General features: G+C 40.6%; 1 protein-coding gene across 1 annotated transcript in view; it reads right to left on the bottom strand.

The window, feature by feature from the left end:
- Positions 1-940: 940 nt before the first annotated feature.
- Positions 941-26,990, bottom strand: part of LG08H3orf70 (linkage group 08 C3orf70 homolog) — a 28,168-nt gene continuing 2,118 nt past the window's right edge. Inside the window, exon 2 of the mRNA XM_048506070.1 lies at positions 941-4,265. Within this exon, the coding sequence (XP_048362027.1) occupies positions 3,709-4,265 (557 nt within the window). The 3' untranslated portion in view covers positions 941-3,708. The remainder of the gene's footprint in view (positions 4,266-26,990) is intronic.

Here is a 26,990-nt window from a genome sequence, read left to right on the forward strand (position 1 = left end):
GCGACATGAGAGGTACATGGGAAAGGGAAGGGGGGAAGAGGCGGCTCCATGCGGAGCCGCCTGCCGTCCTCTCCAGAGGCCGTCCGCATGCCTGCATGCGAACGGCCTCCGCCTCCACGCCGGCAGAATTCTTGCCGGCGTGGAGGTGCCTCAATGGCCGTGTGGAAACGGCCTAACAATATCCAGTCTCAAGACAATCCACAAAGGGAGCTCCTACACTGAAGTCTTGGGAAGAGGAAGTCCCCCAATCAGAACACTGGCAGAAAAGGCCTCAGAAGATTTTAATTTTGAATTAATATAGAATGAAAACAAAGACAGGTTTCCTGTACCCAGTTCTACATTTTTCCATTGTTCTTACCAAATTGGTATTAAATATTAAGAACCCAGGTTTTTCAGATCTAAAGAGAAACAAGTTTTTCTTTTACTCGTGAAGCAAATGCCCAAGGCCTTACCCTGCTAACCAATCCTGAGTAACTTGACATGGAGTCCTTAATGTTTATCCCTAAAATAGTGATACTCAGTTGCTTTCCTAGGACTGTTTCCCAAAGTTGGCACCTGCCTTGTGTTTCAGGAATGGGGTCAAGCCCCTTGCCTGCCCCCCCCCCCTTCCAGGAAACTGCAGTATGGGAAAGAATACAGGAAATATTCTCACCCAGTCTGTGAGCAGAGCACAAAGTTTGTTAAGGGGGGAGGGGGAGGGCATTTTTCTGCAAGCTTGATATTGTAAGGCAAAGACTTTCCAGACCTTCCTTTGCAAGAATTGTAATCTGCTGCTAATGAAACAAGTTATCTCCTTTTAACCACCTAAAATAAGTAGAATTTTCTTCCTTTCTAAAGATAGCACCAGACATTGTGTAGCAAAACTGCAAGGTCCCCCCCCCCCCCCCCCCGCCCTTGTACTGGTACAGTTGTGTAGAAAAGAAATCTGTTTACTCTGTGCTTGTGCAAAATCAGTCTTCACGTTTATTAATTTGTGAGAAATGTACATGAAACAGCAGGGTACCATAGAGGGTACTTTGAGACTCAGTGTCTTATACAGTTGTGTGCTAAGTCATCTAACCAAATTTTGCCATAGCTTACCCAGAAAGTTTCAGAGAAGCCAGGTTCTACAGGACTTTGCCCTTTGTGCTTAAGACTTTTAAATAGAGCAAATTTAAGATATTAACATGGTACGTAGCTATTGCTAATTGTAACAGTATATTTAATAAAGTGTGTTCCATAGAAGTCTGGATGTAATTTTTTCCAGCGCTGTTCCTCAGTGCAGAATATATTGGGCTAATTCTAGTTTTGGTTCGATTGTAGCTGAGCAGAGTCAATTTCTTGAGTCTTCTGTGGAACAGAAGATACTAAAGTATGATCTCAAAAATTACCCTTGTTTCTGCCTTCAAGTGTAATTGAAATTATTTCTAAAGTCTCTTCCACTATTGCCAGAGCTAAAAAACCTGACTCCCTTCACATGCAAAAGGAGAACCAATTGCAAACTAGTACAGAGCATAAAATGCATTTCAAAAACCCAGGTACAAGAGTGCAACAATCTTATTGTATGCATTGCCTTCCCGTTATGAAATCATAAGAATATTTAACAGTACAACATACGAGAAATAACTTTGATGTAAAAAACAGTACCAATTTTAAAGAAACTGTCACCAACCAGAATTGAAACATCAGCGGGATGGCCTCCATTTCCAGAAGAGCAGAGAAATTATTATACCTATTGTGAGGCCAGAAGCAAATTTCTTAGTTCCTTGCTAAGAAATCCATTTTAATATAATTCATCAGAATGATAAATATTTACTTTTTCTTCTCAGGGTGTTTTAAAAATATTTTCAAGTAGAGTATTAGTTTATATAGTAATTCATAACACATTGTAGTCTAAATGCTTTCTAAAAGGTGCCTATGTCAGAGTGTAAGAAAAATTAGTTATGTGTTAGGACAGTGCTGAAGAGCATCATTCTACATTACAGCATAAGATAATCTAGTACTGAGAGCTACAACTGTACATATTTATATGTCCTCGTTCTCACCAAGTCTTGTGGAAAATGAACTAACCAAAAGTATTTTAAAAGGGCTATATTTACTATTAGGAGCTCCAATGTTACAAAAAAAATCCCAGTTTAAAAGAATGTCTCTTATAAAGCTGAATCATAAAACTTGCAATGAGTTTGTCATGGCATACTGTTAGGGGCATGTTTCATTCAATGGCACATGACTGGCAAACTGTACTTTAGTTTTCCAAGACAAAACATATTGCTTAAAGGGCACAAAGTGTACACTAATTAGCAGGGAATCATGTCCCAAAGGGTGAACCTGATTGTGTACGACTAAGATTGAGGCACAAATACACCAGGGGGTTCAGAAGACTTTGCTGACCATATCTTTCATCTGTTCTACATCTGCTAATGAGATGAAATTGTTAAGAAGGGATCTGGTGCAATAAGGAAAAGGTTAGACCAATTAGCCACTTCCTTTTCAACTGCTCTTTGATTAAATGCTTCCGCACCTAGAATGACAGTGCCAACCTTTCTTTTATCTAGCTACATTTATGAGAATAAACCTTTGAAGTCTTTGGGTTCACGTTTCTCCCTTTTCTCTCAAACACAGCTTAGGAACAAAAAGATCCCAGGTATTCTATAAACATTTTTCCTTATGTCCAAACCACAGACTGTCACTTGTATCTTGCCTGCACACCAGGATTACTCTAGCTCTGTTCATATGTCACATGAATGCAATGTACACTTGATTTTTCTTTGTACATGCATTAATTCATATGTTACAGTAAACCTCCATAACCTGAAAGTGTGATTTAACCCCCACATTTATATCTAGGTATTGATCCCCAATTTTATTTTTAAAGCATATGTGCACTGGCTCTCTTCTATGAACAGACATACACATGTTCATGCAGGATTTATGCATGTTTCCTCTACCAGGAACAGGGTTAGGATGGTTAGGAAGCCGTGACAAACTATGATTTACTGCAAGTCCAGAAGTTTTCAATTTCTGAGCTGTGCACAAAGCCCTGGGTTTGTTCTTGTAATGATAAAAAACATGTCTGAATGTTGCTTGATGTAACCTGGTCCGTTGGCAGTGTTAACAACTCTCCCTGCATAGGATTTTAGCAAATGTATCTGTCATTCTCTTGCACTGGAAACAAGAGTCCTGATTAGCAAGGTGCATTGTGCTTATTAGGGAAACACCATGCTTTGCTCTGCAGCTGCCCCCAAAAGATGGTATACATAGGTAATTTAGAAAGGGGTGCACCAATGCAGAGCCTGAGACAAGAGAAGCATGGCAAACTAAAGTGAATAAAGAAGACCTTCTGGTAGAGTCAGCTCCACTTCCCAAATATATGGCTTGACCTACTGATGTTGTTTTGCAAGAGCATGAAAGGCTGAATCCTTGTTCCAAAAATAATTGGAAATCCGTTTATTATTTCACAATGGGTCTAATCTCTGCAAATTATGTGCCTCTTACTGAGACCAGGCACATTCTGTTATTAAGGAATCTGTAGTAACTGACAGTTTTTAGACTATGCAAGAAAGGATTCTTGGAAATTAAATTAGTAGAGTTAGGATCAAGCAACTGATTCAGAGGAGCCTAATACTGAGAGGGACAGGGGGGGAAAGGGACCTGTGAGGAGGGAAACGCCAGTATAAATGCTAGAAAACCAATATTAAAGTATACCTAGCTAGCTCCCGGCTCAGCATTTCACACTGTGGTTTCTATGGTTTCAATCACTTCTAGTTCACACTGTGAGGGTGATAGGAGGGGACACTCATCCGGTTCCCAGCTACTGTCTGGGCTATAATCTTCTTCTGAACTTAGCTCTGCCCCTTCCTCCGTGTCCTCATCACATGACTCCATATAGTGAGCCCCAACTGCATTGATCCCAGAATCCTCAGAGCTGGAGGGAGAAGAGCAATGATCTATTTTTGGTGTGTTATTCTCTCTCAAAATTAAGGCATTGCACATGGGGGCCTCCTGAGGCTTTATTTTATGGGAGAGAGCAGGAGGCTGCCTCTGCACGTAACACATCTTCCCGTTGATGCATTTCACCCGGTAATTGTCAATAAAGAGGTCTGAGATTGTGCAGAACCGTGGGGAATCTGGGGGTAATGGTGGTTGGAAGACTGGCGCAAACTTCAAAAAGTGTTCCGTGAGTGAGACAGATATCTGAATGGTGTTTGTGGTTCCCCGAGGCTGGATGGGTATTTCAGTGCTTGGAAGCAGTTCTACTGGAGTCATAGGCTGATAAACGTATTTACCTGTGAAGGACATAAGAAATGAAAGTTAGAAGCTAAGGTCTACTGTGTGGAAAGAAATTGCTTATCAACTAAAAGCAAACTTTCTGTAAGATTCTCCCAGAGGCATGAATACATTCATTTTCTTTTGTCTACTACATAACCAAATCTTTTTAGAAAGTGTGGAATTATTCCTCTTGCAGGTAAATGGATGCTGTTGTGAATGCAGCTGGCAACAGAGACAATTTAAAAGCAAAGGACTTCAAAGCTGGGAATGCCTCAAGCACTCTAATAATTCAGCTAAATAAGAAGAAAATAGGATTATGCTGTCTGTAGAATGGACTCTTTATGCCATACCAAGCAGAGAGCTGAAAGCACTGCTTTCATATAGCACATGAAATATGTGGGGAGGGGAAACAGAAAATCAAAACTCTAAAGCAAAGAATGAAAAACCTGAAGACAATTTAAAAGGATAATGCATAGTTTAGATAAAAAGCCATCTAAAAATACAGTTTACTAACAGTTCACAAGGAACTCGGTGACTGAATTGTTCCAAATAAGGGGAACTTAAAACGAATGTTCAAATGTCATTCTGGTAAATAGACAAAGAGAATAGTTTATGGCCTTCACCCACAACTAACGGGATCTATTTCAAGTGAACACTTTCCATCCTTTGACCTCATGCTCATTGCACTGTAATGAGCTGGAAAAGTTCTTGGGTAAGCAAAATAAAGCAGACATTCCTTCTTTACTACCTTGTTCATCTCCATTTCCTGTTCTCTCCCACACAAACTTGCTGCCAGCGTCCTTCCATCAAGAGCTCTTAATTTCTAGCCAGGGGCATATGACCTTATGGGAACTACTATAATTATGTCTTACACTGATCATTTGAATTTCAAGGCCAGTCATTCAGTTGCATCAATACAAATTTACTGACATATCAGTTTTCAATATTAATGAATGTAATTTACCAAAATTAGCCACAGCAAAGCATACACAAATCAGATCATGCAAATGTTACTCCCAAGCTTTTCTTATTTTATTTTTCTTATTTTCTTATTTTTATTTACCTCCAAGTAGATTATTTTAGTTGATATGTAGAAGAGCATAAAAAGTAACTCCAAAATCAATGATCCACAAATAAAGCAATCTAACCAGGTCCCTAATTTACCATCAGCAGAATTCAGACCACATCTATCCTTTTTATGAAATACAACAGAAAATTCATGTCCCCTAGTACGAAATGCATCATCAGTCTGTCACACGTATCCTGGGAGTTCTAGACTCAGAGGTGAATTTCTGGGCCTGTGGGGGCCCAATTCGGCTTGGGGCTGTGGTGTCAGGAATAGTAGTCTAGATATCCCTCTTGTTCCACTTTTCCAACCTGAAATGTTTTTAGCAAATCACTGTTTCCCCTGTGGGAGAAACTCACATGTACTTATGGGGTCACAGTGTACTCATGGCATACGCACAGTTTTCCTCAGCAGAATAGGAGCTTCCTAGATCCATTTCAGCACAATGCAGGAGGCAAAAGTCCCCTCTTCCTGTTCTCCAAACCGGGCTCCTGCATGCTGAGCATGGAACTCCCAGCAAACCTCTGGTTGACAGAGCCTTCCTTGGACATGGGAAATTAAGGATATGAGGACAATGTATTGTGAAATTAAGCTTTCCACCTACTAAGTCTCCTTCTCTACAAAGTCTGCTGTTTAAATAAAAATCTATGGTTGAACTGATGCTGTACTGAAATGTATTAGTCACTTGCAGATTTATACACTTGGCTTTACTGGACAGAATCTTTATAAAAATGCCTAATATTAATATATCAATAGCTATTATATTCATAGATTGTAATAAGTATATTAATTACAGGAAATAAAAACTGTCACATCTATCACATGACAGCTGAAGTGAAATCAAAGCTATCGATTGGGTTTCTTGTTGGTTTAACATACCTACAGAGGAGCGGGAAACAATCCATTCAGCCATCACAGTGCCAGCAAATCTGATTACAAGCATTCTACAGCATGTGTTATTTGTTTTTCCTTTTAAAATTTCATCATCCACAGCAGAACAAATAGGCAGTGAAATCAAATGCCCTTTACCAAAATTACTTGCATTATGTCAGAAGCTCTGTTTAGGTTTGTACAGAAGTGAGTGGGGAAGGCCTTTTGCTGTTCAACACATATAACAGGAAATGACATAGTCAATATCAGGTGGGCCTTTTCTGCATAATATACTTCATAAAATATTTCCTTATAGAGTGCTGTGTTGTTGTTGTTTGGTTGAATCAACGAAGCATTGATTAAATGAGTTACAGAGCATGGAAGCAATGAATTGTGTCAACAAATAAGCAAAAAATAAAAACCCTCATGGCAGCCATGAAATATTTGGAGGAAGTGCATGTGGATAAACACCATGGGAAAGAAGGGGATCGAAAACATTCTGGAAATGTTCTTGTGTGGAAAAGGCCATGCTTTCATTTATTGTCTGCTTTCCTTATTGAGACTCAAGGCAGGTTACAGAGTTAAAAATCATTATACAGACCTGTATAATAAATACAATGAATCACCCAGTACAACTGAATTACACAATTAGAGAACAATTAAATAAGGCAGTATAATATAAGACAACAATGTACTACCAAGGTAAAGAAAAAGAAAGCTACTTATAATGTTCACAGGTAACTGAAACTACAATACTACTACCTTTACAGAAAACACCTTACTGCAGAATTCCATTTATAAAACTATCCTCCATTGCTATCAAAACAGAAACTTACATTCTGGATTGGTAAAACTTGGGTACTGCCTGTGTGTTATACCCTTCTCTCTCAATGATTAAATCGCAGGAAAAGAAGACACTCCAGCACAATCTTGCAAGCAAGAATTTTACATCTCTTTCCCCTTTGGTTATTAAAAATAGAGAGAGAACAGAAGGAACAAAAGACCTGTCTTCCATCTTTGGAACCTATCTGGCTCAGAGCAGTGTAACAGTCATATATTCCAGGACAGGAAACAGTATGAAAGAAACAGCACCAAATAAACTTCTGGTAGATAGGGGCAGGCTACAGGGTACAACAAATGTACAACATGGTACAACAAACACAGAGAAGGTGCTACATGGATCTTGTTCAGGAGGAGGAGCCATAAACATGGACAATCACAGAAAGAGCCCTCTATTTGGTTACCTCCTTCCTACCTCATCTGTTATGTGAGCCAAAAGATCATAGCCTGGAGCTTGGAGAAAGATCTGCTGATGCAGAGAGATAGAGACTTTCTCTACACTATACTCAGACACACACACACATCACCCATTTGTTTTCATTCTATTTCTATGTTGTATTGCTTTGGGTCTCCCCTGGGAAGACAGGCAGCAAACCTGGTGGGATGCATGTTACCGTATTATTTTGTTCCCCTGCTACTACAGGAGTTTGGAATTATATTCACCAATGTTAATTGTGCTTCTCACACTGATCTTGCCCTGGCCACTAATGTGACTTGTGAGAATCTGGTGACCTGAAAGTGTCTCACAAAATCCTTCCTCGGAAATGCTTCAAACAGCACTTCCAAATAAGAGATGTGCCATGGTTTAAACTTGGCTGGAACCCATGTCATTGGCCCTCGTATGGAAACCCTATCCCTTAATCCTGTATGTGGGCAGGTTATTTGGCTAAGAAGAAAATATACCCTACATATACTTAGAGGTGATTTTATATCACTATTTTTTCAGTACTCTCCTTGGAAACAGATTAGAAAGCTGACTGGAGCACATATTTAGCATTGCCTAGTAAAAGTACAAAAAAATTCAACATGGGATCTGATGCACAAACACTCATAAATGTAGCACTTCCATGATGCCTGCATCATACCACAGGCATGGACAATCCACATAATTCTTGCTTTTAAAAAATGGTTGGGCAGGGAAGTTTGAGGTTGCCTACAGAGAAGATTTTGGAATGATGCAAGAATGTGGCATTCATACCTTTTCACCAAACCTATGGCAGGTGCTGCATTACAAAAGAACGTGAGCCAGACCAGGTCTTGTAAGGAAATGGGTTCTCAACCAGTGCTATGTGTACCACCAATAGAATGCAGGGTTTTCAGAACATTTACTAAGAATTCATTCTCCCGCAACCCCTAAGTCCACCTGCAGGTGTGATGTGCCATCTCCTGCCAACACTACCTGCAACAGATAATCTTTCTGTGGTTTTTTGGCATGCTTAGTAGTAAACATGGACACTTGTGTTTCCCTAATTCCCACCCCACCCCCGCTCTTTTGGCCTGTCCCTTCAGTACTTGTCAATGATGCACTGCTTCCTACTGTCCCTGCTGCTCAGAAATATCCACTGAACTTCCCCATGTGTTTTACAGTTCTAGTGGCAAGAATTACACTCAACAGCATTATTACAATTTGTAACTACTTATAGATTAGTTTTATTTGTATTTTAAAGCCATAGCTTTACTGCGATATTTTATCTCCATAAAACTTACCATAAATGATAAATATAACAGTATGCCTGTAAATGTATGAATGTCATTGTTGGGAAAGTATGCTTTTGGGTGCTGTGTGGTTTCCGGGCTGTATGGCCGTGTTCTAGCAGCATTCTCTCCTGACGTTTCGCCTGCGTCTGTGGCTGGCATCTTCAGAGGATCTGATGTTGGGAAAGCAAGCGGAGTATATATCTGTTGGAGTGTCCAGGGTGGGTGGGGAAACCTTGTCTGTGAGTAACAAAGGCGGCAACCAGGTCAATAGTTGAGGGCATCTGAATAGAAGTATGAGTAACAATGAAGACTATAGCCTGGGAGTAACCCTGTAGAAAGCAAGGTCACTGGTGGGAGCATCTAAATAGAAGTATCCTGGCCTTTGTTTCTTTTGTCTATGGTCATCTTGTGTTTGTGTGGAGCTGGTTTGACACAGTCTTCACCCTAGTATTTTTCAACACTGGCAGCCAGTGTTGAAAGCCTTCGACAAGTATGCTTTTGTTTCTATTATGGTTGGATGTACAGTATGAAAACCTGGATAGCTCAGGCTAGATCGATCTCATCAAGGGGTCACTCTTGGACAGTATTTGAATAGATAGACCAACCATAGAGGTCCAGGGTTACTGTGCAGAGATGTACAATGGCAAATCACCTCTGAATGTATCTAGCCTTGAAAATCCTATGAAGTTTTAGCAAGTTAACTGCAAATTGATGGCAAAAAAAAGATATGAAAGCTTTAAAAGCACTGTCCTAAGGCAAGTGAAGTGATTGGCAGATATCATTTTGAGAGTAAAATGGTACCAAAAAAACTCTAAACATTAAATAGGTCAATTCTAGGCTTGGGGGCATCCTGTGAGACATCTTGTGAGGGCCAGCGTCGTCTAGTGGTTAAGAGCAGGTGGATTCTAATCTATAAAACCAGATTTGATTCCCCTCTCCTCCACCCGAATGGCAGAGGCTTATCTGGTAGACAGATGTGTTTCCGCACTCCTACATCCTGCTGGGTGACCTTGGGCTAGTCACAGTTCTTCTACCTCACAAGTAGTCTGTTGTGGGGAGGGGAAGGGAAAGGAGCTTGAAAGCCACCTTGAGTCTCTTTACAGGAGAGAAAGGTGAAGTATAAATCCAAACTCTTCTTCAATAGAAGTACTACCATCAGTACATCCATTTTCCCCCAAACTCCACTAAAACCACTAATTGAATTATTAGTGATGAACTACTAATACCTGCTTGGAGTATATCTTTGTTATGTAGATTGTGAATGAATATTATGTGGAAATCATAACTTTAATATTTTGCTTAATGTATTTTGTTTAAACACATTACAACAGAATGTGAGCCAGATTTAATACAGGCAAGGTAGTTTTAAAAATCCACCTATGTGAAAATCCTAGCGTTTTTGATGTTTAGAAGGAACTGTAAACATTAATGGATCCACAAGACGAACACATTTATTTCTCAGGAAAGTAATAAAGTGTTTCTTTCCAATACAAACACCATCGCCAGAGCTCAGCTTTCTTTCAGGGAAACAGATTTGCTCCTTTTCTATTAGGAGAAGGCAATTCAATATCACCACCATAGACCACCCACAAGCAGCTAAAAACTTCTACTAAATTGCCAGGGGAAACGGGAGTAACTGTTTGCTTTGAGAACAAAATGCACCTCAACACAGCAAACAGTCTCCTAATTTCAAACACCACAGCTCCCCCAACTCTCTAATATTAGATGGACAATGGAATGACACATTTTTCTCTGATTTAATATAGAGATGCTTAACCATTTGGATTCCAGTGGGTCTAGAAGGCTATCAGATTTTTAACCTGCTGTGTAACCAAGGAGTTCAGAGGACAGAGAAACCCGGTCTGCTATCTTAGTCACACTTTGGTAATATGCAGACTATTACAGTTTGTGATACGTGAGGTTATCTATGAAAACGTATTTACAAACTTCAGTGGGTTCAGACTGCAGTGTATACGTGTGTAAAATGCTGTCAACTCACCACTGACCTATGGAGACCCCAAAAGGAGTTTTTAAGGCAAATGATTCAGCAGAGATGGTCTGCCATTGCCTTCGTCTTTTTTGGCAGTCCCCCATCCAATTATTTACCTTGCTTAGCTTCCAAGAGTAGGCAACAGGGCTATATACCATGCCACTCTCCCCGTCCCTCATCAGACAGTAGCCAGGATTTACACAAAACAGATCATAGTGCTCAAAGATCCTCACTGGCTAGCTACCAGTCTACTTCTGAGCATAAAGCCCTGGGTTCTTATCTTCATAGCACTAAGCAGCCAACAAACAGGGAAACTGAAGGGACCTCTGGTTCCATATGAATCTGCCCATGCATCAAAACAAGAGCTGAAACCCTGCTATATATCCCTTCCTCCTTCAAGCAGGTAGTTACTGGATATAGGGCCTTTTCCTGTAGTGGAACACACCAAACATGTATGTCAACCATCTTCAATATTTTGTTTAGGTACCACTTAAACTTGGGGGGGGGGGGTGTCCCATGCAGGCCTATGGCCGCATCCATTTGCCTTTGTAACTTATGCTGCTGATTTCCACCTTCTGTTTTCATTGTAATAGATTGTTATAGATACTCTGTGGTTGCAAATTGCCTTGATGGCCTGGAATGAGTGGGAAAATACATTGAAAGCGCTTTAATAAATAATAAATAACTAATCCAATTCTTGGAAGTACACTTTAACATGGTGAGGCAGTTTGTGGGTGTTACAGAAGCTGGGATCAGCATTGTAAGGAGTTTAGCTTCACTCCTAGTAGAGTCAATCAAGGTGGAATGGTCATAGCTGAGATATCAGATTAAGGGATCATTGAGAAAAAAATGGACAGATTCAATGGTATTGAGGGCAGAGGAATCTTTGAAGGGTAGATACTGGGCAGCAGCAGTAGTACAAGGTCACATTGGTGGAGGGACAAAGACAACAGCTTTGACACTTCTGCTAACCCACATAAGAAGGCACTTCTGATCATCTCACACCTTAAAAACCCTATGATGAGACAATTCAAAATGAAAAAAGATTTGAGCTGAAAGACAGGATTTCCAGTTCAGATGGCACTCAATATGCTATTGGAGAAGAGCAACAGACAAGTATGATTAATGACACAACTGGATTAAAATCAAAAGGACATTCAGTGGTTATTGTGATTTGATGCAAAAGGGAAGTCGAAAGCTGTTCAACACATATAACAGGAATATGGAATGTGAGAGGTGTGATTCAAGGTAAGGTTACAATCATTTAAAAAGAAGTGGAATGTTTAAACGTTGTAATTTTCTGACTAAAGGTATTCTAATCCACTCCACTTTAGTTCACTCACTCCCAGGATTGAAAAGTATTTTATTCAAGGGATGATAAACTCTAATAGTGATTCAAGATGTAGCACAAGCATTCAGATGCTATAAAGTCTAACCGAATAATACCAATCAGACGTCATGAAAAGCCTATAACCATAACCATCATTCAACATTATGTCTCAACTGTGGATGCTGAAAAGGATGAAATTGTCCAAGAAGAAACTAATCAGCCACTAAGCAAGATAAGATGATAATCTTGATTGACTGGAACACAAAAGTGGGAAACAAAGCAGAATCAAACATTATTGGAATATTTGGGCTAAGAGTATGAAATAAAACTGGAGAGTGAGTCTGAATTCTGTGGGGGCAAGTTGTTTATTGTGAACACATTTCAGGCATCTGAATTAATGATTATAAATGTGGATATCACCACACTGCTGATATATGAATTAAATAGGATACATAATCAGAAGCTTACAACCAGAAGCTGACTGTGGTACAGATTATGAATTGTTAATATCGAAAATTAGAATAAAACTGAAAAAAAACACCAAATCATTTGTAGTGTCAAAATACAATCTAAATAACATTCCTGAAGAGTTTAATGACCATGTCAAGAATAGATTTGCATTACTAATGTCAACTGCTGCTCCTCCACCTGAATGCTAGTGCTATATCTTAAATAAGAGGAAGACCAAGAGTTCTGTTCCAACATGGAAATACTTTAACGTAACTGAAGAGGACAAGATGAGAACAATACACTGAAGAACCATACAGAGGTGATAAGGGATGACAGCTCCCCTCAAAGAAGAATCCTTTGAAGAAGAAACTGCAGTTTTAGATAATTAAGTGAAAGTTGCACTCAAAGTAACTGAGACACAAATCACCAGGAATAGATGGGATATCAATAAAGCTATTTCAAGCCACAAAAATGGAGTCCACCAAAATCTTAACAGCAAATATGGAAACAAAACAATGACCCATAGACCTGAAACACTCAATTTACATTCCAGTTCTGAAAAAGGAGACATCAAAGACTGCAGCAACTATTGGGCCATTGCATTAATTTCTCATGAGAGTAATATTTTGCAACAAAGAACGTTATCATATATGGTATGGAAACACCATATGTTCAAGATGGATTCAGAAAAGGAAGAGGTCATATCACAAATTTATGTTGGTTGCTGTCCCACATGAGAGAATTTTAGAAGAAAATCAGCTTGTATTTCATAGATTATAGCAAAGTTTCCGACAGTACAGATCAAGAAAAACTACAGTTGGTTATAAAAGGAATAGCTATGCTACAACATCTGATTGTCTTTTTAATTTTATAAATAGAAATTTAAAAAACATAAAAAAGGTACCACGATCAAATCATAGTTACAAGCCCAATACAGACCAGGGGTGGAACTCTGAGTGGAGTTTCAGGCAGCGCAGGAAGAAGGAAAGTCCAAAAACCTTCCTGTGGTCCTAATAGCTCCAGTCTGCAGATGTTGAGGGGGGTACCAAAAGCCCAGTAGAAATCTTTCGTTTCTGGGGAAGGTAATTGAGAGAGTGGTGTTGGAGCAGCTTCAAGGTTTTCTGGATGACGCATCGGCTTTCGACCCCTTCCAGTCTGGCTTCCGTGCTGGGCATGGGACGGAGACTGTTCTTGTCGCCGTCACAGACACACTCCGTATTCAGCTTGACCGAGGCGGATCGGCGCTGCTGGTGTTGTTAGATCTCACCGCAGCGTTTGATGTGGTCAACCACAACCTTTTGACCCACCACCTGGCTGCCTCTGGAGTGCGAGGCATTGTCCTTCAATGGATTGTCTCGTTTCTCCGGGGTCGGAGCCAGCAAGTGAGGTGCGGGGATCAAGCCTCCCGGACGTGCCCACTCCAATGCGGTGTACCCCAGGGGGCACTATTATCCCCGCTGCTATTTAATATCTACTCATCAGACCCACTTGCTCCAGCTGGTATGGAGTTTGGGCTGATTTGTCATCCCAGTACACAAGATGACACGCACAGCTTCGTTCTGTTGATGGAGGGAGCAACCACGCCCCCCTCGCGGCTCTACAGCACTGTTTGGAGGCGGTCGCTAAAACGGTTGGATTTATGGCAGAGCAGGTTAAAACTGAGATCCATCTAAAGGCGGAGATGCTGGCTCGGCGGTGCGGCGGTGGAAGTGCGTTCCAGCCAGCGGTGTGGGAGGGGGTCAAAGCTTTGGCGCCCGCGACCCCTCCGTGCAGCCAGCCTGGGGGATCCACCTGGATTTAATGTCTCTTTCAATGGAGACCCAGGTGGCCCTTTCTTCAAGCCAGGGACTGCTTACTTTTCCACCTTCGTCAGGCCCGGCGGCTGGCGCCCTTCCTCTCAAAGCGGACCTAGCCACTGTGATCCATGCAACGGTCATCTCCAGATTAGACTATTGTAACTTTCGCTCATTACGTGCAGGCCCTTCCCTTGCGTTTGATCCGGAGACTAAAGCGGCCGCGTTTGCCTTGCGCAGGGGTAAGCCACCTGGGCACCACCATTCAGCCTATACTGCGCCAGCTTCACTGGCTCCCCGTGGAATTCCGGATCATCTTCAAAGTGTTGAGTATTAACAGCTTCAAGGCCTTGCGCGGACCTGGGACCGCCATCGTATCTTCGAGACCGCGCGCGCTCACCCCATGTCGATCCCCTGCACCGCCTCTCCCGATTCCGGAGAGGCCAATCTACTGGTGGTCCCTGGCCCCTCGGCGATACGGCTAGCCTTCCACCGGGAACCCAGAGCATTTCACGGACTCTGGCCCAGAAGCCTGGTAGGAACGCTCTCCCTCCAACTGTCCGGGCCCTGCGGGACCTTGCTGAGTTCCGCAGGGCCTGTAAGACGGAGTTGTTCCGCCGGGCCTTTGGAGGAACCAGCCGTTGAAGGTGCCCCCCCCTTTTGGCCCTGACATCTGGGCCAACTGTCATTCTAGACTCACCATTCCTCCCTTTTGGAGGGGGAGGGAATTTCTAGTATTGGAACGTCGGACGCCACTGCTCCCCCCTTTTGGGGTCTCTGGGATTTCTAGCTAAAAGGATTAGGAATTAGTTGATGAGAAGATCTATACTCAAGAACTTTAACAGCCACTATCAGTCAGAGCAGACAGCACTGCCCTTGTTAGACCAATGGTCTGATTCAGTATATGGCAACTTCATGTACAAGTCAGACCCATCACTGCATTTATCTCCATACAGTAAAAAAATTCCCCTCAAACATTATTAGAAACAAGATAACAGGCCAAGCTCAAAGAGAGCTGACTGCTTATTGGGCAGCCTATAGGCATCCCTGCTTATCAGCATCAAATTCTGTTGCTAATTTGGAGGTATCTATCTTACCATGAAATAAGTAGAGAATTTGCTTAGACATTCTTTTTTTACCTGCTTGTATTGGTCCCAGCATTCCAGTTTGTCTCTGAACTTCTTTAATGTAGCTGACATATGAAAAACTCTCAATGGCTAAATTTCTCCAAATTAACATCCTATTAACTCTGAGGCTCATGCTTTCCACAAAAGGATACTGAATGATAAATACAACCACCACCTCCCATACAACCTAAAAAAAGCTTTCAGATTGTTCTTTTTCAAAAAGTAATGAACTGATAGTGGTTAAAAATAAACAAAAATAGAATGCAGGCTCTCACAAATGGTGCAACGTTGACTGGAAAGGCAAGATCCTGAGAAGTCCTCCACTTTGTCCTGTGGCAGCCTCTGTGAATTCAAATCCAAACAATGCAAGTAAAGGCAAGAGAGGCAATAAGTGGAGGAGAGGGCTGCCATTCTGCTCTCCTCTCCTCTCTTTTATTTATGTTATTAATTATTTAGATTTATTCCCCACCTTTTACGATAGTCTCAGACAAAAAAGACAGGAAAGAGGGAGTATTCACTTTCACATAGGCAGATTCTGCATGGGCCAAAAACAGTGGTGTGAAAACAGTGTAAAATGGTTTACACCGTTTTCACACCATTTTCACGATGCTTTTAGCCCATGCGGAATCTGCCATTAAGATACCTGCCTTTAAGGACATAAGTATTTTCCCACAGGCCGGTAGGTTTGTGTGGTTTCCCTGTTGCCGCTGTGTAGCAACAATGGGACTTCTATATGACAAGTTACCTGTTTTTCCTGTCCAAATTCTCAGATTTTCATTTAAAAAAAACAACTAGTCAGTCTCTATCCCTCTTTTACTGTAACTCTACAATGGGGAAAGCATATTTTCACAATGAAAAGTACTTATAAAAGGCTGGAAATCCAAAGAATTAGACAGACTCTATAATGTTGTAGTAGTAGTGGTAGTGGTAGTGGTAGTGGTAGTAGTAGTAGTAGTAGTAGTAGTAGTAGTAGTAGTAGTAGTAGTAGTAGTAGTAGTAGTAGTAGTAGTAGTAGTAGTAGTAATAATAATAATAATAATAATAATAATAATAATAATAATAATAAATTGTTTATTTAAAAAAAACACTCTGGAGGCTGGGAGTTGGTGGGTGGGGTGGCTGCCACAAAGAAAATGGTATCAGTGTGGACAGCATTTAAGTTTGCATACAAAAACAGTGGTAAAATCAACAAATCATTTGACTCGGCACATAGTATTTCATAGTCATAGATCCATGTGTTCTGTTTAAACTGTACATTAGAGTCAAGTATGAGATTTAATGACCAGTTTAGTAGGTAGATACAAATAACTTTTCAATACTTTAAAAAGATATAGTATAGTACTTTTAAAATTGTATAAATGGTACGAATGTATAAAATTATATATTTTGCTGACACAAGAAAGCTTTCATTAATTACTCCCTCCCATTTTATTGCCCTTGTAACTAAGGGCAGAACTACAAATTATCCTGGCAAATGTGATCCCAAACTAATGTTTGCTTGTGGTAACATGAATATGAAGGGATAGAAGAAGCATTTGTGTGTGCGGGGGGGGTGGGGGGGGTGGGTGCTAAACCATTCCCACACCTCATTTCCCCCTACAAATCCTCTTCTTCAGCAGAATTTCTGATTTCAGAGTCCAGCTAAGGGAGAAAGCATTCTAAAGGCAGGAAAAGATTTATATGAGAGAACTGACAAACTGAGAGAGAGATACCTCCTCCACTCCTGCCTGCCAATTCTCCTGTGTAAATGCCCTCTGTATTTGCTTTCTGAGGAAAGCATGAGGTTCCCAAATCCCAAACTCCTTGTCTGTTTTTTTATTTTTGACATACCTTTCACTAGCAAACCCATCATATGAAATATAAGAAAAAACTAGAAGAGACTGCAAAAAAAGAGGGAGGAAAAGATAAATGGAGAATCCATTTCTCCATTACAGAAAACTCCAATTATGACTGCCAATAATAAAAGTGAAATCATTCAAAATGCAGTCCTAATGAAGCTTTCTTCAACTGCCTCCTGAAGAGTAACAATGAAGGGATCAGGTGCACCTCCCTTGGAAGGTTGTTCCATAGGCCACAGAATAGGCCCTCTCTCATGAACCCACCAAACAAGTATCTTTAATTGGTGCAACAGTCAGAAGGGAATCTCCCCTGATCTTACTTCCCAGGCAGGAATGTATGGTAGAAGATGGTCCTTCAGATACCCAAGGTCCCAACCCATGAAAGGCTTTGAAGGACAAAACCAACACCTTGATTTGGGCTTGGAGGTGGATCGGTGGCCAGTGTAATTGCTGTGATACTGGGGACATCCACTGTCAATAGCTGACCCTGAATGGCTGTCAAGCTGCAGCATTCTGCCCTAGCTAAAGTTTCTGAACACTCTTCAAGTGTAGCCCAAAGTAGAAGCCATTGCCATAGTCCAGTGTAGATGTGAGCCCTGTGGTACGGGGGAAGCTTTCTGAAAGCAAAATACTTAAAACCAAAACTTTCTGTTTTTTCCATAGTGCAATTACAACAGTACACCTAAAAACACAAAGAACTTGTATAAATGTCGCTTTTAAGAGAGAGAGGTGATGAGAAACTAAACTATTTTTCCATTTTGATAGTTTCATCCTATGTCAAAGTTTCAGACACTGACCTGTGAAACTGTCAAACTACAATTTATGACTTTCTATTAATTTTTTATTCTGTAATAAAGTTATCTGCTACTGTTTCATGACTGATTCTACTAACAGCTTTAACAGGGTCAAATATGACCTCAATCTGTTTAGATTAATCACAAGAGAAGTGGCAACTTGATTATGAAACTTTAAGCACCTTTCCCAGGAGATGTTATCTGATTGTAGAGGACCCTTTTAACATATCAAACAGAAAATCTAAATACATTCAAGGGATGGAATATGAAATTAGAAACAGTCAAGATGGAAATAAAATGTTGCTTTTTAACGTACAGCATAATTAAGTGGTGAAATGCAGATGGCACGTTATATTGCAGAATTGGCAAAGTGTTAATCTACAAATGATTTGCCTTGGTTTTTTCTAAAGTAGCAATAAATTTCCTCAAGTGCATCAATCACAGCTGGATGCTTTCTGGGCTGAACTTATGGTCAGTGTGGTCCCTGCTGATTCTCTTAGGCAGTCCAGTAAATCTAAAAATATATTATCCACTCAAAACAATGCTGCATGTGCAGAACAGCAGCTAGAAAGCCATATATTAATCAGTTTTTAGAACATTCCTATGAAGTAAGGGAGAAGAGCCTAAATATTTGGGGCACATGAAAACTTAAAGAGTATTTGTCAACCAGAACTTACAAAAAGTGATTGTCGAAGTCTTTCAGTGCTGGATTCAACTGGTTGTGGTGGGTTTTCCGGGCTGCGTGGCTGTGATCTGGTAGATCTTGTTCCTAGCGTTTCGCCTGCATCTGTGGCTGGCATCTTCAGAGGTGTATCCAGACAGAAGTCTGTTATACACTGGACAGTGATACACCTCTGAAGATGCCAGCCGCAGATGCAGGTGAAACGCTAGGAACAAGATCTACCAGACCACAGCCACACAGCCCGGAAAACTCACAACAACCAGTTACAAAAAGTGGTTCATAACCATAATGATCTGATTCTACTCTGTTAATGTTTCCCTTCAACAAAAAAATCACTTCCAATTTAAAACTATGTAGCCAGTTAGAACTGGGGAGAAACCCAGACATATTTTCAGAACCAGACATTTACTCTTTAGCTAATTCTCCCAAGGTTGCCTGGTACTGGTAAGTCAGTATCAGATGATGTTTTGGAAAGCTTTTTCAGGAGATGTATCATGTGTGCTATGTTGCATCCTGCCGCTTTGCATTTACAAAAAAGACCCTTAATTGAAAAACCTATTACAAAACTCTGAAGCAAAAATCAATCCTGTGTACAAAATTAATCCTTCTGGTTGGAGGCATGAAGTAAAGGTTTCATTTTAATCCTTGATATTGTTCCACATCTGTTCCTGCTTCCCACTTGAACAATCCAGGACTCCTTTTTCCTCATCACAAGCATAAAAGAAGCAGGTGTCAGCTGTGGAACAGATCTTTTCAGGGACGAATCACACAATAAGTCAAAATAAGTTGATCCAGGGTAGTTATCATATTCAGTTTGCCTCCCATTGACAAGAACTGTGTTAACACGTTAAGACTCTACAATTTATTTATAACTCTTTGATGCTACGACACAGATTATCACAGATGTTTCTGTTATGACATGAAAAACCTGGTTGTGTAAATCAGCCCTCCAATAATTATGAAAAGAAATAAAAAGTATAATGATCCAGTATTTACAGGAATATCCTACACATGTATGGCTACATGCAGTTAACTGTACTTCTCAGCCTCAACTAAAAATACACAACTAAATGGCTCCTATTTTGAATGTCCAGCACTTAGTGGACAGAACTACATGTTCCATTATCCTTTTTAAGTTAATCATTTTTGCTTTATACAATGCAGCCACTGATGGTGGTTCATCAATTTTAAACGAAAGAATAACACTGCAGAAGGGGAATGCTATTTAACCTTTTCCTTTTAGTCCATTTTCCTATAGCAACTTATTACTCTCAAACAGCTTCTAGTCTCTTTAGAAAACATACCAGCAGGGTTAAGAGCAATTTGGAGTATTACTGGTAATTTCTTGCAGAAAATGGAAGAAAGGGGAAAAGACTGTTTCTTTTTTATTTTTATTTATTTATTATGCAATTTTTACACCACCCTTCTCTAATCAGGCTCAAGACAGTTTCGAACTTTAATAAAATAATACACAACAAAACAAAATATTAAAAAATACTCTATAAATAGTTTAAAATTTTCAACTAAAAATTTAAACTGAAAATAGCAAAGAAATTCCGTTCAGCAAAATCTGTGCTCATGAGTCTCTCTTCTTGATGGTCTCTCTAATCTAATTTTGATGGGGCTCGCCAGTGGCATAGCTAGGGAGCATGGGGGACTAGAGTTCCAGGCTCCACTCACTGGGGTCATGTGGGGGGGTGCGCTGCAGGGCTTCCCCCCTCCCATACCCTGCATCAAACTCCCTGTGGATTTCAGGGCAGGGGCGCAGTTGAGCACATGGAGTTGGGAGGAGCACAGACCTGTTTCATGCTGGTTTCAGTTCACCCAGGTCCAGATTTAAACTGCAAGTTTTAAGCCTGAAGTTTAAAACTTGATCTAAGCCTCAGATGAAACTAAGCAAGTTGAGCTGACCAGCTCCACCTGACCAGAGGTGGAGCTTGGGAGCCAAAGCCAACAGTATAAAGCTGCCCCACTCCTGAACTCAAGTGGGGCCAGCCCCACAGGCCAGCATTCAACTGCACCCGTCTTGGGGTGCAGTTGTGAGAGGTGTGTGGCACAGCACAGCTGGGTGGAGTGCACCATTTTACTCAGCTACACCCCTGGGGCTCAAGCAGAAGGAATCAATTAGGAAAATAAGGTATGGGTAGAAAAGGAAAGAAGGGAAAGTATATACAGGGTACAAAAATGGAGAAGGGAAAGGAGAGGAGGAAAAAGGAGAAGAGAGGAAATGAAGAGGGAAACCCACTTTGTTGTCGGTTATCTTCTTTAAATTGGCCCGAGGATCACATAATTGTACACAGTGTGTAGCCTCACTCTCAATATGTGCCCAAAGAGACACATACTACATTACTCATATAACATGCTTGGGTTGTGGAGATTTTCAGTAGCTCGATACATAGCACATATTTCAGAAGATACACTCACAGAGAGAGGGCAGATTTCAGCAGTGGACAAAAAGTTGTCATACAGGCAGAACATTCAAGGATATACTTGTTACCAAAGAATCAGACTGAACTATATAAGGCCAGGTGCCAAGAGAAAAAATCTCCATATGCAGATGTTTCCAACGGATTAGTCACTATATCCTACACAGAAATCTTTAACGATCTTATGGGTTGCCCTACACAAAACTGTCTCTTTAGCAGTAAGCTCTAATGTGGCCCTCACTCACTCCTTGGCTCCTGCTGATGTGTTCCTGAGCAGATTCTGCATGGGCCAAAAACAGTGGTGTGAAAACGGTGTAAAATGGTTCAAAAGGGTGTAAAAGGGTTTACGCTGTTTTCACACCGCTGTTTTTAATCTGCCCTGGAATCAATTTGCTGCTTAGTATCCTAAACCCTTTCACACTAATTTCTTATCCCTTACTTTCTTCTCTTTTTTGCCACCTTTCATGCTGTTTCTTCACTCCTTTCTCTCTTGCATCTGTCTGACTTTCAAAGATGCCTAACCTCTCACTTTGGCTTAGTTGGGCTTCATCAGGGGTGTGTGTTTGCTTAGAACTACTTTACCATGACACCTCAAGCATCAAACTACTTTAGTGAGTTTCTTCAGTATGTGGAATTTTGACTGGTCCCACTTCCAACAGAAGCAATCATCTCAGAATTCTGAGATCCTTGTTCTAAAGTAGCCATTTCAAATTTTGAACATGCCCAAAAAGATAATAGAAAACCAGCCACAAAATCTCAAATGCTGTATCAGAACAAGTTCTGCCAAACTCTATTTCAATCACATGGAAAGTTTAAGGTCATAATTGCATAATCAATTTAAGGCATCCCCATGGAAATCCCTCCCCCTGAGGAAGTGTAGCAGTGTAAGAACTCAAATACTGTCATCCTTATTTGTGCCTCCTTATTCACACTATTGTGACAAAACAAAATATTTTTTCCATCTCAAGACTACAGGCTTACTTTCACAGACTGCTCTGCATCTCCAGCCTTCCCAGATATGCCACAGGGCTAAATTTACTATTGTCATGTTCAGAGCTTGCCAAGTACAAGCACAATCCCTAAGCACATAAAAAACTTAAATGCATTTTAAAATGTGTATTTGTTATAGTTTAAACAAGAAAAGAAAGGAGGAAGAGTTGAGGAAAATGGTATATACTTAACTCCAGAAGTCATACCATATTACATAACACCATAAAAGCTTTTGACAGACAATGCAGTATTAAAATGGTCAGAAAAAGTAACATGGCTACCACAAAACTGGTGGACCTAATCAGTGTTTCAGTGATTTTAAAAAGCCACTCAGGCCTTCTCAGGCCTAATTCATCTATTTCTATCCATCAAAGCTCAAGAAAGTTTGAAACCTTTTAACTACGGAACAGGTTGAAAATTCGTCATGATACTATTAACTGTTCCCAAGAACCTTAAAAGAAAAACAGAGGTCCTGCAATAGTATGTTGTGAAATTTGTCCAAGAACATGGCAATCAATAAGGAAACCGTAAATGATTATAGGAGATACCTCAGAGCCCTTGCCCAGGTTACAGCCACATAAGGTCATAAGATGGAAGATGTTTCTTGCCACAAAAAATACAGGGAAACAATTTCCTTAATTCTTAAAACTGGGTCCTGTAGACAGGACTGCTGAGAAGAAGGGACAGGTGGAACAAAGTTCTAGGTGCCTTGATCATCCTGAGGTGAGACTGCCAACCTCCTGGTGGGGCCTGGAGATCTCCAGGAATTACTACTGATCTCCAGATGACAGAGATGAATTTCCCTGGAAAAAATGGCTGCTTTGGAGGGTGGATTCATCTCCACAACCCCACTCTTCCCTGACTCCATCTTTAAAATCTCTAGTATTTCCCCACCAGGAGTTGTCAACCCTATCTTGAGTGTCCACAGAGTCATGCAAGACATTTTTGATGCTGGGCTGAGTCTGGATGATGTGAGGAAGTACCCAGAGGAAATCTTTACCTGGGAGCTTGTTCTGGCCCTTAGCAGCCCTGACTCTGAGAAGCTGATAATTACAGCTATGCCAAAAATAACAGCAAAATAACAGCCCGTACTGCATGTGGAAAACTGCTTTCATTTAAAAAAAATATTATCTATATATATAAAAAGCAAACCGTGAGTTTGTTCCTGATGGTCTAGCACAGGAACTGCTGGGCTAATTCCTCTGAAAATTCCCAGCCACTTTAGTCAGCCAGGCAAGAGTGTTTCTAGATGTTCACATACCTGAAATGTCACACCTGGCCCAGGTAAAATGCCTTTTTCCTGGCGCTTCATGGTGAAGGACATGCAGCTGGACATGCAACTGTCACCCTTAGAATGTTCGTGCCCTTAGAATGTTCGCTCCGATGGCCAGATATGAGCAGTGGAACAGTACATAGGTCATAACTCGAGTGGAAGTGAAACACATACACACGTTGCCGTATGAGACGTCAGGTGGGGTTCCCCCCCCATCACAGGCAGGTACCTTTCACTCTCTGTGCCTCACTCACTGCTATCACACAACACACATACTTTCATACACATTCAGCTCATCCTCACACTCCTCACTCTGCCCTCCCTCGCATCCAACCACCACTTAACTACTTCCTCACCCATATTCCACACCCATATTGAACAAGCTTGAATGTAAAAGACAGCTGGAGGGAGGGAGAGGGAAGGGACGGAGGGGGAGGCATGCAAGGGAAGAGAAGTGAGTGAGAGGAGAGAGTGAGGGCTGGCATGCAAGGGAGGGGAGGGAGGAAGCCCAGCATCTGGATATGACCCACCCACCCTAGCGGAGGGAGAGGGAAGGGAGGGAGGGGTGGCATGCAAGGGAAGAGAAGTAAGGGAGGGGTGAGAGTGAGGGTGGCATGCAAGGGAGGGGAGGGCGCGTTTCCATGAGCACGTACTGCTGGCCTCTGCAATTGATTTGCTGCTACTGTTCTTTTCCCATTTCACCACAATAACCCACAGCAATGCATGGCCGGGTACCGCTAGTATATCAATAACTAGAATCAAAGACAATTGAAGAAAATTAATTTTAATATTATAGAGTCTGTAGTATTAACTGTGCATACTTATTACCTACTAAGTACACCTAGAAATTACAAGTCATTTGTTTAAAAAGTATTTTTAATTAACACAATATTCCTGAGGGGTACATGATGGTCTTTTTGTGCTGTGCTAGTAAGCAGCACTCTATAGGTCCTAGGTTATGGTTGAAGGTTAATGAAGCAAGGCAAACATGAGTCTGGCCAATATCTGCATGAGAAGCATTCTTGTAATGTGTTATCTGATGATACACGATGGAAGGTAAGCAGGATATAAATGTAATAGAGCCATGCAAGACATTTTTGATGCTAGGCTGAGTCTGGATGATGTGATTGCTTGCCCACCAGGGAAACCAATTCACAATTTAAGGGAGGAGCTTAAAACCTTAAAACTAAATATTCACATAGAAATGAAAAAGCATAAATAAAAGGAGCAACTAGTAGCAATGGAATGGTTTATTAAATATGATGATTTTTTCTGCTCTACGTTTTGTTAGGAGGGCTGAGATCATAGGTTGCTGAGTTGTTTTACTACCTGTTTTGGCTGATTTTTGTACTATGAAATTGATCTGTGCTGGTTGTTAGTCACTTCATTTATAGTCCACTTTTCATGCTGAGATTCTACCTCTGAACCACCTTATTAAAAAGGAAAGGTGGAGTATACAGATTTGAATACAACAAATATTGTCTGTCATTTTTAACTTGAAAAATTAGTTACTGGACCAACAGGGCCAGGAGGGGATGAGCACACACAAATCCACAGACTTCATCACTCAAGTAATCTCTTGTCATTTTTTCCACCACCACTCCTGCCACACTACTTCAATCTGACACACAATATGTGACTTCATTCACTAGTTCAAAGAATTCTCATTTCTGAATGTTCTACACAGGATTAATAACTTTATATGAATAAATTTATTCAAAACTATCCAACTGCCTGATTTGTCCAGTCAACCACCATGCACCTACAATATTTATATCCAATAATCTTTGTACTATCTTAATGTTCCTCCTGATATCTCAGCTTCTACAACATCAGTCACGCTAGAGTTGTGGAGTGGAAAAGTTTTCATTCTGAAAATAACAACTGGCCACAGACCACTTTCCACTTCTAAACAATGAATGGATAACACTGCCAATACAATATCAGAGAAGTGTGTCATGTTCATAGTTTTTCATTTGATTATTCTTAGGAATTGTGTGAGAGAGTATGTGTAAAGTGTTCCTTATTTGTAAGTGGGGGGAGGGGAGAATGCAATTCCAAAGACACACGATAATCCAAATAAAAATCCAATTTATGAATTTAACTGATTAGTTGTGCAGGTCAAATCAAAACCAAAGCAAAAATTCTTATTAATATATCTCCTTTCTCACAGTGAATCACAAATCTGGTATGGAACTAACAACGAATACAGGTGACACTATAGAGAAGTACAGTGAAAGTGAAGTGCCCCGGTGACCTCAGTGGGCAAACTTCTGTCAAAACAGACAAGTAGACAACCACATCCATGGCACTTCATGTGCAGTTTGTCAGGTACTCTAAAATTAGCACCTTGACTTTTTCCTTAAAAATACACACTGTAAAGGAAGTAGATGCTATACTGCTATTACATTTTTCCCAGTCACGTTCCAAGAAAATACTTGCCCCGTAAAACTCTAAATTTGTTTGAACGTAACATTTAAATCATACATGGTTTATTTTTTCCTAATCAAACACTTCAGTACAATAATTTGTTCCTAATGGGGTATAAAATTAACACAGGGTACTTAAAATGTTTGTTAACCAAATATAAGTAAAAATTAAAATGCTATCACAAATCATGCTCTATTTAGGGCATCAGAAAATTTTCTCAGTTTTCTGGAAAATGCACACCACTGCTCACATCCTTCTGCTTTTCACAGTGAAAATTATCCACAAGTTCAATCAATGTGTTAACATCAACATCCTGTATCAGTGGTTTAGCACGGAAAGAAGATATCCCTTTTGTAGGGGTCTTGCATTAACATTCTTCTGGGTTGCCTCTGTAACCTGCACTATCTCCACAATTCTCCACATCTACAGTACATTGTGCAATCAATACAGTTACCATGCGTCTTGCACACACCCGCAACCCTCCAAGTGTAGACATATTCTCAGTGTGCAGTGCTGAATTTTCCAAGCAAAAAATAATCCAACAGCCGCTTCTGACAAACAGCTGCTGTACACATTCATATACCTCAATGAGAAAGTAAAAAAAAACCCATGCATTTTAATCATATCCATGCCGAGCTCTATGAAGTTAACAACTAGAAAGGAACTGCAGGTTCAGATGATTATATGGGAGTGTCTGCAATGAATCCTGGACTTAAAAAATAGTACTATGAGGTGCCTAATCATGTTGTAGCCATAGTAGTGCGGAGATGGGTGAATCAACTCAGCTACTTGATTAAAAGCATCTAGGCAGTAGATTCCAATTGGCTTAACTATGTGTTTTATGGACAGGAAACCAAAAATGCTTTCAGAAAGCACTTAGCGATGTGCATGACATCATTAGAGCTTTAGCAGATCATAGTTCCAAGCAGCAGCAGCCTAATTTTGTAGAAGCTAGCCAACAAATTATGTACAGATTAAGAACGGTGGCTAATAGGATATCTAGGAACCACAGAAGGGGTGGGGTGGACTGGAGAATTAGTAAAACCTGGTCATCCCAGCCATGTTGACAATCTCTGGAGTGCTAAAGAATTATTGACATGTTGATGTATCATCAAGCATCCAAGACATTTCAAAAAACAACAACA

Source organism: Sphaerodactylus townsendi, linkage group LG08 (genome assembly GCF_021028975.2).
Source record: "Sphaerodactylus townsendi isolate TG3544 linkage group LG08, MPM_Stown_v2.3, whole genome shotgun sequence".
NCBI lineage: Eukaryota > Metazoa > Chordata > Lepidosauria > Squamata > Sphaerodactylidae > Sphaerodactylus > Sphaerodactylus townsendi.